The 13785-nt window shown below is 37.6% G+C and overlaps 1 protein-coding gene across 1 annotated transcript in view; it reads right to left on the bottom strand.

Annotated features, from left to right (window-relative positions):
* The window catches only part of tdrd9 (tudor domain containing 9), a 34769-nt gene that overhangs the window by 16276 nt on the left and 4708 nt on the right, over positions 1-13785 (bottom strand). Inside the window, exons 8-18 of the mRNA XM_056233145.1 lie at positions 13602-13705; positions 3311-3430; positions 3141-3225; positions 2994-3051; positions 2797-2901; positions 2585-2682; positions 2315-2446; positions 1591-1750; positions 1393-1456; positions 1224-1287; positions 747-791 (exon numbers count right to left, since the gene is read on the bottom strand). Of these exons, the coding sequence (XP_056089120.1) occupies positions 747-791; positions 1224-1287; positions 1393-1456; positions 1591-1750; positions 2315-2446; positions 2585-2682; positions 2797-2901; positions 2994-3051; positions 3141-3225; positions 3311-3430; positions 13602-13705 (1035 nt within the window). The remainder of the gene's footprint in view (positions 1-746; positions 792-1223; positions 1288-1392; positions 1457-1590; positions 1751-2314; positions 2447-2584; positions 2683-2796; positions 2902-2993; positions 3052-3140; positions 3226-3310; positions 3431-13601; positions 13706-13785) is intronic.

The following is a 13785-nucleotide window of genomic DNA, read 5'->3' on the forward strand; positions in this document are numbered from 1 at the left end:
CGAAATGAAAATTTTGGGCGAAACAGAAAATTCTGGATGCACTTGGCCGAAAATGAAAATAACATTTTCAATAATTGTTTCTTATTTTTTAAAAAAAAAAACGTGTATAGTTGTATAATTATTAGTCTTTAAAATTAAATGCAATCATTTTACTGAATCTGAAAAAAAGAAGAAAAGAGAATTTTTATAAAATAAAATTACCAATAAAATAACCACACTTATTTAGAGTAACAAAAATTGGACAGAAAATAGCCCTGTATTGAAATATTAAACATCAATATATTATTCTTCATTCAGTTCTATGCAACAGACTCATATTTATTTTGACTAATTATCAAAATAAAAAGTACAGTCCTACAAAGCTATTATTATAATTGCAGGTCATATATCAGAGCAGGTCATTTTACCATGGTTGCCCATCATGGCAAAACCAGCTCAGTAGGGCAAACAGAAGTCTACTACGGAGAAATTTCATGTCAGCACGTTATTCGAGCAGACTTTGCTTTTCCAGTGGTTTATCGGTACATGAGTGGAGTGGAAAAGAGCCGCTCGTGAAGTTACTAAACATGCTGCACGAGAATGAAACCTGATTCCCGGACAAGGAGCAGCATATTTTCGGCCAAATATCGAAAATGCCATTTTCGGCAGCCAAAATGTCGGTGCATCCCTACTTTTTATCTTTTGTATACATGTCCTAAGGCTTCCTTTCCCATCTTCAAATATATGATCAATATTTATTCTCTTACCTTTGGGTGTCTAAGTTCTCCCTTAGCTCTAGATGTGTACCAGGCCTAAAAAAATAAATAAATAAAGAAGTCCAATTAAGTTAGATTAAAAACAAATATTTTACTATTATAGACACTGTATGTTATGAGATTGACATCTATAGACCTTAGTCAGGGTAGAAGCATATTTCATTTTTGACAGAAATGAAAACGAGGCTGTGAGGGACAGAATACAGTGCATTAATTAATTAACATACTAATTAATCAGCTGACGGAAATTCTTAAAAAAAACAAAAAAAAAACCTTTCAGTAGACAGAAAAAGTAGACAAACAGTTCTGAGTTGTGAGAACTACATAATCTAGGACCTTTAAACAGTGCTTGCAATTTTAAAAATTATTCTGATCTCTCACCGCCATGTTTTCATCTGCATTAAATTCAATATGGCATCTAAGATCTAAACAAGTCTACTGGTCACGCTCAGAGCTGGCATTTCGTACCTTGAAGGCATTGACGAAAGCAATGAAGTCACTTGGAACATTTTGTGCAAAACTCAACTTACTCCTGTTGAGGTCAAACAGAGACAACAGTACAGAAGAATATCAGGATCAAGTGGAAGCCCAATTTAGAAAACCTGTGACGAGTATGTAGGGTCAAAGGTCAACCGACCTGTACCCAGCCAGCTGCTGCAGTGATGGCATGGCAAAGAAACTCTTCAGAGAGAGAGATGCAGCTGAGAGAAAAACAGTTTACATCTTTTCATCTTTTTTTTTCATGGCAACATGGTATAACCTGATATTATAGATTATTCAGATGATATACAGATATTTTTCTCACACACACACACACTAACACACATCATTATACCAATGATAAGACACTCCTCTAGACAACCGAACACATGTCCAAGAACGATCAACTTCCCCAACTGCAGGTCCACGGGCAGGTGCGCCAACACACGACCCAGAAACGTCAACTCGCCATCAAACTCCATCTGACTGTTGGTCTGCACAGAAAGAGCTCCGATCTACACACACAGGGTCACAAACCAGGGTTATCATTTATAATTAACTAAAACAAATATTAAAGCAATTACAAATATTTTTGTTAATTAAAATAAAAGCTAAAATAAAAAATTTGATAATTTTATTTAACTAACTGAAATAAATTTACATTGAAGCACTACAATTACTAGCTGAAAAATGAATAAACTAAAACAAAAATAAATTAAACCTAAATAGCAATATTAAATAAAAACAACCAAAAATACAAATAACAAAAACAAAACAAAATGACTAAAGATTAAGCCAAAATTTTAAATATAAAAATAATTTAATTTAAATAATTAATAAAGATTTTATTATATAAATAATACTGAAATAACACTGCCACAAACACAATATGCATACAAATTCAAACAGTAAAATGAACAAATAATCAACTAGAATATCAAATCACTTTCACCAAATTAAAATAGGATTCACGTCTACGCTCAATAAAGAATGTTCTGTGTTAGCATTCATACATTATGTAAAATTTAATGTCAGGTTTAAACTGTTCAACCAACCAGTACAAAACCAACTTTATTGACCTGTTTGAGTTGCAGGACGGTTCTTTCGATGTCACTGAGGTTGGGTGGCGTGAGGGCCGTGGAGAGAACTGAGCGGGGATCACCCATATCCAACAACTTCACCTTCAACAAGGTACTGACCAACGGTGACCGCTGCAAGTCAAAACACACACACACCTCTCTGCTATGATCAACTAAAAATACTTAAGTTAATTAGAATTTAAAAATTAATTATTTCTGAAGACCCTCCAAATTTTGCTGCCATTGGCAGACATGCTATTGCTCTCTTACCAGCATCTCTGGGATTGTGAAATCTGGAATCTCGTGCTCCCAGAAATGTCTGGACACTAACCGGTAACAGAAACCTTTAGATACCCGTCCGGCACGACCTGGGAGGATGCACAGGAAGAGACGCGAATAAACTGCATTTAAGAAAACCCACAAACCAAGTGCACCTTTACAGTAAATCTGTGCCACTGAACATCAGCCCACATGTGCAGTACCTCGACGCTGGTTGCAACTGGTCTTGGATGCCCAGTTGATACGGAGACTCCTATAGTTGGTTTCCTTATCGCATACCAACTGACGCACAAGGCAGAAGTCAATCACTGCATAACACAAAAAATACTGCATAATTTATACTTCTCACAGTAGGATGATCTCAAGAACTCTGAGGGCTGGTGTAAAAATAAACACCCACCGTATTTAACGTCAGGCACTGTGACAGAACTCTCTGCGATGTTTGTGGAGAGAATAATCTGTACATACAAACAGCAGGAATTTGTTTCATGTACTATCCATCACACCCTTCAAACATACAAAGCAGTGACTTCAGAGACAATTTCACCTTTCTGTATCCAGGTACAGGAACCAGGAACACTCCGTTTTGCTCCTCTAAAGTGACAGTAGAGTGAAGAGGATATACCTGTAACCTGTGATCAAACAAACACACATTAACACTTTTATACACAAACATGCTTGTATCCACACACACACACACACTACACACAGACGTACCTCTTGCGCACAAGTTTTGAAAGGGCCTCCTTCATATATTGGATTTCGAAGAGCCCAGGCAGGAAGACGAGCACACTACCTCTCTCAGGATGAGTGACACTTCCAGTCTGCTTTGAGCACCTTGATGCATTCAATTTAGCAAACATACATTGTTTAGAAATGACAGTAAAGACATTCATAATGTTACACAAAAATTCTAGTTCAAATAAATGCAGTTCTTTTGAACAAAAATAATCCTGAAAAAAACAGTTTCTACAAAAATATTAAGTAGCACAATTGTTTTCAAAATTGATGATAATAAGTATTAAAAATCCTACAGACCCCAAACTTTTGTACGACAGTGTATGAAATGTCTCCCATTAATTACCTAGACTAGTGTTTTTCAACTGGTGGATCGAGACCCAAAAGTGGGTCACAAGTTTGCACAAGTGTGCAGTCAAACTACAAAAACAAAACAAGCAATTCTAAATGTTTTGCTGATACAAGACTTATCTTGAAAGAATGTGTGAAAGCTGTTGACACGTCTGTCAGACAGCCTGAGAAAGAATAGCATATATACAGCATCTCACAAAAGTAAGTACACCCCTCACATTTCAGCAAACATTTTAGTATATCTTCTCAAGGGACAATACTATAGAAATGAAACTTGGGTAGATTTTAGAGTAGTCAATGTGCTGCTTGTATAGCAGTATATATTTACTGTCCTCAGAAAATAACTCAACATACTGCCAATGCCATTATTGTCAAAATAGCTAGCAACAAACGTGAGTACACCCTAGGTTCCAGTAATTCATGCTCTTGGACAGGTTGCTTTCGGCAAACTGTTTGCGGGCTTTCTTGTGGGCCAGCTTCAGAAGAGGCTTCCTTCTGGGACGACGGCCATGCAAACCAACTTGTTGCAGTGTGCGGCGTATGGTCTGAGCACTAACAAGCTGACCTTCCGCTTCTGCAACTTCTAAAGCAATGCTGGCAGCACTCATGCATCTGTTTTTTTGAAGCCAGCTTCTGTACCTGACGCACAGCACGAGGACTCAACTTCTTTGATTGACCCTCGCGAGACCTGTTCCAAATGTTTTAACGGAACCCGTCTTGGAAAACCTCTGTATGACCCTGGCCTGTACTGTAACTCAGTTTCAGGGTGTTACCAATCTTCTTATACACAAATCCGGCGAAACACGGAAGTAAAGCAGCGCCGCCATTACTGCGGGCCTTGCTGCTAAGGAAGTAGCGTTGGTCCCGTAGGCGGCTGTAGCAGATGTTAGCTGTACGAAATGTTATTTCTATGTAGTTTTTTTTAGTACGTATGCGGTCCAGGGATGCCGGGAAGAGCGTGTTGTGTGGTTGGCTGTTTTAACAACAAATAAAACCGTTTGCGAAATTCACAAACCTTTGTTGCGCATTGACTGCCCATGTTTACGGCCATACGGATTACACAGAGTTCCTGGTGCGGCCGCGGGCGGTAATGCACTCACTCTGTGTGTGAATTCTGTATGCTGGCAAATCCTCTAATTATAACAAACAAAGTGTATATATTATGAACAGGGTATCTGCACACTTTTTAAAGTCAAATTTAAGGCTTTTTAAGACCTTTTTAAGACCTGAAGAAATCAAAATTAATACCTTACATTAGGGGTGCGCAATATTGAAAAAAATATGTCTCAATATTTTCAAAGTTTTGTTGATGATAATTAGATGATATTTTACTGATTGTGTTTGTGTACTGGTACCATGGCTGGTTTAGGCCTGTTGTTGACAGCTGACTCACGAAGATACTCATATTTTTCATATTCTATGCAGTGGTCAGTTCACAGCAGTGAAAGAAATTAACATTTTTTATTAAAGGGCAATATTTGCAACCTTAAATTGAGTTCCAGGGGCATTTTCACCCATATATGGACTTTTTTTTTTTTTTTACTTAGAGGTATGCATCATCTTTTATGTCAAATTCTAACATTCAAATTAAATTATATTAGAATAATAACACAATACCACTGTTACCAGTTAAATTAAATCATTAAATCAAAATCCATCTTTGCAGTGCAGAGGAGACACAGAAGCAGCATCAGAACTGGCATTAATATATTTATACTCCATTTACAATTGCATAAATAAAGCTATGATATATTCAATTCTTTCAATTCTTAATTCAATATTTAAATATGAACTGATTTCTAATTGTAACATTTTAATTACAGGGTACTTTAAATGTGAAACTAAAACCGCCAGTAGGTGGCGGCAAGTCACTGTCTCAGGGAGTCATTCATTCAACCGATTTGTTCAAACGGCTGATTCATTCAGGAACTGCAAGTGATTGTTCATTGAATCGTTAAAATGATTCGTTCAAAACGCAGATTTCAGTCAAGAAATCATCGCTGTCTTTTGCATTGAGACTCTGCTACGGTTTCATTTTGAAATTCTCGTCAGCGAAATAAAAGGAAAACAAACAATATTGACAATATTGTTTATAAAATGTAACAATGTTAATTTAAAGGTTGGGTAGGTCGTTTTTGGTCTAAAAAACTTTTTCCCAAATTTGTTTAAACTTTCTATATATATCAATGCATAATTAAAATGTAAGTACTCTGATAAAAAGAGTATAAAAATCGAGTGACTCTAGACCGTTTAATCTGCACTAAACACAGCTCATTATTTCCTTCCGGGACGAAACAAAGGATTGGCTTAGGCGACTGTCACTCTCTCGCAACCATGGCAACACCCCCGTTGCTACATGCGCTGCCCACATGCGCGCACTCGTTTGACTCGAGGAGGGTAAGAGACTAGTAAGAGACACAATTACATGCAAAACACGGCGTATATGTTATGAATCTTACACAAAATTCACCTTCATCACAGTGTAACTGATTGTAATGGGAAAACGTGTATCAATGCAACCTGTTTTTAGCTTTGCTTTATGTTACTAGCTCGTTAACGAATCAAACTCAATATATTTTAAACTTTAACAGTATCGATATGCTAGCTTGATAGTGAGTATTAACAGCCATGTTAGTTGTTTATATTCATAATGATAAAGTTAGGTATTTTATTACATGTGAGTCTGACATGATGTCACTACATGCACTGCTCCTCTCCGCTCGGCGCTGGTAAGCGCGTCCTCCAGCTGTGAGCTGTCGGCATCGCACGTTCATGTGTTTTGGGGGCGTGGTTTTGGAAGGAGCCCAGAATGGAGGGGGTGGAAGTGAATGGAGATAAGTAGCTGTGTTTATTACAGCCCTGAGAGGACTACAGACACTCGATTTTTATACTCTCTTTTCCAGAGTACTTACATTTTAATTGTGCATTGATATATATAGAAAGTTTAAACAAATTTGGCAAAAAGTTTTTTAAAAAAATTCTACCTACAATACCTTTAACTGTTATATAAAATAAATATCATATTTGCTATTGTGCACGGGAAACCAGCCCTCTTGCTGATGCAATATTGTATGATAACAACATATGATATATAAAATACAAAAACTTTATACGTCTATTAGGGAACATACCTATAACTGCACTGACACATCACGCAGTGAAAGCAAGCATGAGAGACAAATGCGATGTCAGCTCGCAGTGCGCCCTCGTAACGTTACATAGTTAACGTTAAAGTAAAACAATGATTACAATATCATAATAGACAATACACATCGCAGACCACTACGCACATAAAGAATGAACTTACAATTGAACTGAAATTAACCAGCTTTCTTCTCCTCTCCTGCTGTTTCGCGTGCAGGAGACAGACGTAAATCTGGCGCGAATGTGATGCGAAATGTCACGTGAACGAGCAAATCCACAAAGAACGAATAATAAATAAAAAAGTACGCTAATTAGATAGTTTTAATTTGGAAAACATTTAGATATGTCTAACTCAAATTGCCATCGAAAATTTAAGACCTTTCATAAGTAAAAATAAGACTTTTTAAGGCCATAAATTTTCAAAATCTAATTTAAGACTTTTTAAGACTTTTTAAGGACCCGCGGACACCCTGTATGAAAGATTCATTGTGCAGTCAGCTTCATTGATAATAACAGAGATGTGTGAGATCGCGATGAACTGATGTCAGCTTTTTAGGAATTATTAAGGGAGCGCACTTGCGCGCATTCAGTCATGCCAAACCATGCACGCAGTAGCCTGCTTGCTTTTATAACAGTGTGGTTTGTGTGTGTTAATGCTTTAATAACATCATTTATCAGGAGCATTTATGCTGATGTGTATGGTGGCGACACGTAGGCTAACTTGAAACTATTTGGAGGTACAGAAAAAAAGTATTTTTGCGGGTGGGAGAAAGTAACATAGAAAGTAGTTGCAGGGCTCTCAAGTGTCACACGTTGAGCATGACAGTCACTCATTTCGGTCTTTTGTCACGCTCTCCCGCCACACATTGTATTTCTCACGCTGAAAAACTATTTATAATATGTAATATGCCGCAGCGCCCCAACATTTCTCTGGCCGCGCCGCTCTCACTATGGAACCGGCAGGAATCAAGCGCGTCTCGAGGAAGTTCATGCAGTCGTGTGACTCGTGTCGTGTCCTCATATAGGCAAATAAACAGCTCGAGCGTCACACGTGCTTCAGCGTGTGTGTGTGTGTTAAATGAAACTGCGCGTTGACTGCACCATTCATTCACACAGAACACGTAGGATTCGTATTTAAATGGTATGGGGTATAGTATTATTACAAAACAATGGTAGGGGAAACACTGAGTTATTTGCAACTTGTGAAGCTTAATTGTGAACATATTAGCAACACAGAGACAGCGTTCGGTCTTATTACATTTGGCTGACGCATTTTTACATTAATACATTATGTTGTCAATAAATTACCTTTATCGGTAAGTTTTGGCCACTACCTGATATCATCTACCCAATGTTCCCATTCACCAGACATTTTCTTTCATGAGCAGGATCCGCTTTCATTGAAATGTCATTAGAGAGCACCCGGCAAGTGTCACAAGCTGTGTCCCAATGTGAAGGCTGCGTTCTCCGAAGGCCGCATTTGAAGGCCGATTGCGTCACAGCGGCGCGACGAAGGCTGTCCCAATTCAAAGGCTGCATCTTCGAAGGACGCATTTGAAGGCCGATTGCGTCACCGCGGCGCGATGAAGGCTGTCCCAATTCAATTCCGCATCCTTCGAAGGCCGTATTCGAAGGCCGGTTGCGTCATCGCGGCACGACGAAGGCTACCCTGATTCAAAAGCGACGCCAAATGCACCCTTCGTTTCCCCGTGAAAGGAAGGATACATAAATGGACACTTAGCGGCCTATCCTACCCTGATCCTACCCCATAATTCATTGCGCGCCGGTGACGACAGCATTTTTGGTGCAGCATTTGGTGTGTAGCCTACAGTTCAAATTCAAATGTTGGTGTTCAACTATGCCTTTTAAAACCGTTCATTTTTCGTTTTTCAATTACGGGTTAAAAAATTAAAAATGAATGGATGCAAATTTACACAGACTATTAAACTAAAGATAGTTTAGTGATAGTTTTTTAGATTAAAGTATTTGATTTTACTAGTATTTTGATTGACTATCAAACCTTTCTACAAATACATTATTTTAAATATTTAATAATATAAGGTAGCCTACTTTTGCGTCCATTTGTTTGTTTGTTTTTTAACCCGTAATTGAAAAACTAAAAATGAAAGGTTGTTGTATTTTTAAAAGCCAAAGTTGAACACCAAAATTTGAACTGTAGTAGGCTACACAAATGCTGCGCAAAAAAAAAAGAGAAAAAAAAAGGACTTTTTGCCCCTTTATTAAACATTTAAAATATTCACAAATTACTATGGGACAAATGTCGATTTTACTGGTTTTCTAAGGCCAGATTAGAACCTGGAAATTATATTTTTCCCGCAATGCTGAATGAGAAGAGCCATGTCTCTGGAACCATGATTTATAGGCTAATGATAATAAATGTGTCTGAATAAATAACGAGGCATTTTAATTGTTCGTTTAAAAGTGAACATTTCAAGCTTTATAGGTATATTTTGTTTCAGTTCATTTATGAGACGCGCTCCAGTTCACGGAGATCATGAAAGCGCGACTGTTTTATTTTATTTTACAAAAGCACAACGTTTTCTTGTTATGTGAGTTTGAACAAATAAAAGTAGTTGCGAATGATGTATTATTATTTTCTGTATGACCAGAAATTATAGAGTATTTTTTAAGTTGTTTCCACTGTTGATGGGAAAATGCAAGTGTTCGCGGCCGCGCCTCCGTGCCATGCAGTGCGCGCTCACACTCCCACACACATTTGCGTCAAAATCTTGTGTTTATTTGTGATAATCTTAGCCCTGTATTATGACTGACATTTGACGAATTTCTTTGTTCCTTTTTTGGATAAAACCGCCTTCTAAATATGTAGCCTAAATGTAGGCTAATAATAATAATATTATTATCATTTGCGTTGAGTTCACTGAAGACAGTAATATGTTAATCATAAAATAATTCATGAATGTTTTATTTTTATATAACCTAACCTTGTGTTTGTGTTATATTTCTTTTTTGTATGTGAAGTCTTTTTTTGCTTATTCTATTATACTGACCTTTTTCCTCCTAAAAAATTGACTTTAAAGACAAGTGGCCTAAATGTCGTTTAGAAAATTCATGTAGCCTATTTAACATCCTCAGTAAAATATAAAACATAAAAATTACAATAGCCAATTCTGGCTCCATAGCTGTTTACTCAATTATAACAAATTAATGATCAGGACGGCAGCTCCATCTCGCACTGTTGCTTGGCGCCATGGAGCGGTAATCGGGAACACCTGGATGCGCAATTAGGAAATCCTATGAAGGCTACAAGGTGCGTCCTTCGAAGGACGAATAGGCTGCATCCTTCGAAGTCCGCGGCCTTCGGAGGATGCAGCCTTCACATTGGGACACAGCTACACAGTCACCCTTAGCAGGCCCGCAGTAATGGCGGCAGGCAAGATGGCAGCGCCCATAGAGTTTGCGGCGGATTTGTGTATAACCTAGGTCAACTTGGGGGAGAGCAACAATTCTAATTCTCAAATCCTTAGAGAGTTCTTTGCCATGAGGTCCCATGTTGAACATCCAGTGGTCAGTATGAGAGATTTGTACTCAAAAGCACAAATTTTAACTGCTCTAATACAAGATACACAAATTTTTGATCAAATCACAAAAGACTTGTGATTAAAAGATTAAATTAAATAAGTATATAGTCCATTTGTGCTGCGTTTCAAAGTGAAGTCCGCACTTTTCTCACTTTCAGCTCGTAATTCAGTGTTTTCTGCATCTCAGTACGGCTCAGTTCACAGTGAATTAATGCATCTCTGCATGTGCTGTGAGTTAAGCATGCAGGAATGCAGCAGGCACCAGTTACACATCGTTTCATTTGCATAATTTCTAGGGGTGTAAGAAAAAACCGATACACTTGAGTATCGCGATATTTTATTTTGCAATACTGTATCGATTTTCAAAAACGCAATCGATTTTTTTTTTGGTTTACGTGCAAAAATATTCATACTATTGCCGTGGTTCGCGTTTATGTTGTGTTTAAATCCCTACCACTAGATGGCTAGAATGAGACGCACCACTAGTGTCCTCGCCTACAGTGTCTATGATTTTGATTAATATGCGCGAGGGAGAGAGAGCAAGACAGCGCGCGTGTTGTTTGAAGACGTGAGAGTGCGCGCGCGCGGCCGGGGCGCTCTCTCTCTGTCTCTGTCTCTGTCTCTCTCTGTCTCTCTCTCTCTCTCTCTCTGCTCGTTTGCGTCCTGTCAAGCGCAGCAGTCTTTCTATTCTACATCACTCACCGATAAAAAAAGGCTTTGGCGGGACACAAATTTGTTTTGGCAGCTGCTAAAAAGCGGACGATTTGACGGGTTTTAAAAGATTAAATACAACCCGAAACTAAAAAACAGACCCCGCCTCTATTTGAGACTGGCCTTTATTTACCCAAACCTGTCGCCACTCGCCACATCAGGCGTGTAAAAGAGACCAGCGTCTATATGGGACTCGCTATTATTTGAAGTTTTACGGTATGTGTTGGATGTACCCTGTATGAATAATAGTGCAAGCATTTTTTTAATGACAGATTGCCCCTCATGTGTTATGCATTAGCCTAGATGTCACAGTAAGGGGCTATGTATTTTCTTTAACTGACTATTTATATATTTGTTCCTCAATGTTTCCTTTAGGAATTGGGGATATTCAAATTAATTAACCAATCATTAATACCATTGATCAGCCCTACCTAACGTGGATGTTTTTTCCACTAAGAAACAAACATTGTTATGTTATTTTGATTTATACTGTGAAGCTTTGATACAATTGTGAAAAGCGCTATATAAATATACTTGACTTGAATTGTGTTCGTGTTTTTGCAACACAAAACGTGTTGGATGTACCCTGTGTACTAGGAATAGTGCAAGCATTTATTTATTTTTATTGACATAGACAGATGTCTTTTGTTTTTTCAGATTGCACACATGTGTGTATGTTATGTATTGTGACAGGGGCTATGTATTTTCTTTTATTAAGGCCTACTTGAGCATATACAAATTTGCTCACTAAGAACCTGTGAACCACAATCCCAAACTGGCAGTTTGATTTTCTGTGTACTGAATTGTTTATCTAAAGTAAACTTGTTTGAATTTTATGCACATCATGTCTTTTTTTTTTAATAATACTTTCTAAAATTGTAGTCCTACTTTAAAAAAATCGCAATATATCGCCTTATGCACAGTATCGAAATATATCGCAATATATTGAATCGTGACCCATGTATCGCGATACGTATCGTATCGCCAGATTCTTGCCAATACACAGCCCTAATAATTTCCAACATTTGTGTTTGAAGATGATACAGGCATTTCACTAGATTTGTAATAAGACGCGTTTGCAAACCTGTTTTTATAGAAACGGTAGTGGTCCGCCAAAATAAAAGGGTTTATCTCTTGCAAGAGTAGAAATTCATACAAAGTATTGCAATTGTCCCTACTGTAGCATAAAGTAAAATAATATACTTATGAAATATTAATTTTTATAAATTTTACAGTGTATTTGTTTTACAAATATATGTCTATTACTGTCATAGGAACAATAACAATTATATTGTAATTGTTTGGCATCCTAAAACACCAGTGCAAATCTAAATGTAGACAGACACTATATCACAACTAAAACGAGGCCTGAGTCCTAGAGTTGTGACGTTCGCGAACGAACCGATTCTTTTGAACGGCTCATAAACATGAACGATGGGAGCCGAGTCGCGGGCTGGAGGGGAGCCGTTCTTTCTGTCGTTCTTTTTTCATGCGTGTTTCACACAGATGCACACAAATTAGCTCCTCAGTTATAGGGGAAGGGGCGCACCCAGCGCAGGGGTGCTACTGCCTAACAGCATGATGATAGTTGTGCACGCGCGCGCATCCTTTACGTGAGTACTCCAGTGGGAAAAAACCCTACGTGCTGTCATTGGGTAGGAGCAGAGCCAATGACTTATGCCGTCACATGGTTACTCCAGTTAAAAAAAAAAAAAAAAAAAAAAAAACTAAAGTAACACTAAGTTCCTTTGTAAATAAATACAAAGGAACTGCTTTGTATTTATTTACATTGCATTTTGTGTTCATGTTATTGTATCTACAGTATATATTTACAACTTTAAATAGTTTTTGTTTTTTATCAAAATGTTCTTGTGGTATTGTATGAATAACATAAGTCAACATAGCTTTACACATACACATACTTTGTACTAAAGGTAAATCCAAAATAGTGATATCACTTTCTAAGCAGAGGGATGTTGTGCAACCCTATGGAATATAGTCCACACATGACAAATGAGGTAATAATCAATATTTCAGAATAATTCAAACTCAGATATTGGTGTGTGATATCTGAGTTTTAATTAATTGACTACAAATCTCACCTCATCATTCCTCCCAGTGATTATTTCCAGGATAAACTGAGATGCCCCCAAGCTGGCTTCTTAAAACTGACTAAATATTTAAAAAGAGCCAAAAGAGCCGTTCTTTTGAACGGCTCTTTGAAAGGAACGGATCGCAAAGATCCGGATCTCCTCAAAGAGCCATAAATCCCATCTCTACTGAGTCCACTTTAAAATTCAGGAACTAAATTCAGACTTTTTTTCTTTGTTCAATTTGCACACTGAACATAGGTTGGAGCTCTTAATTTTGAACTCTCAGTGCACCAGATTGATAAATTTAACTTTAAAATGTACAAAATATTATATATACCCAGGTCCACTCAACATAGTCTCACAAAATCATGTGAGAAACACTGGTACGTGTGTCTCACTGTAATCTCTGACCTTTGATCTTTAGCCTCCATCTCATCAAAGCTCTGGATGAGAGAGACGGCAACATTATACATCTCCTCTGTGATACAAGGATCTACTGGGTGGGTTAAGTTAACCTATGACAAACACAAACACATTTATATAGTGCATTTAAGTAGAAATGGTCAAAATATAGCATTTTTGTTGCTTCCCATAC

Source organism: Rhinichthys klamathensis, unplaced genomic scaffold (assembly GCF_029890125.1).
Source record: "Rhinichthys klamathensis goyatoka isolate OS25496 unplaced genomic scaffold, OSU_Roscu_1.1 h1tg000360l_1, whole genome shotgun sequence".
NCBI lineage: Eukaryota > Metazoa > Chordata > Actinopteri > Cypriniformes > Leuciscidae > Rhinichthys > Rhinichthys klamathensis.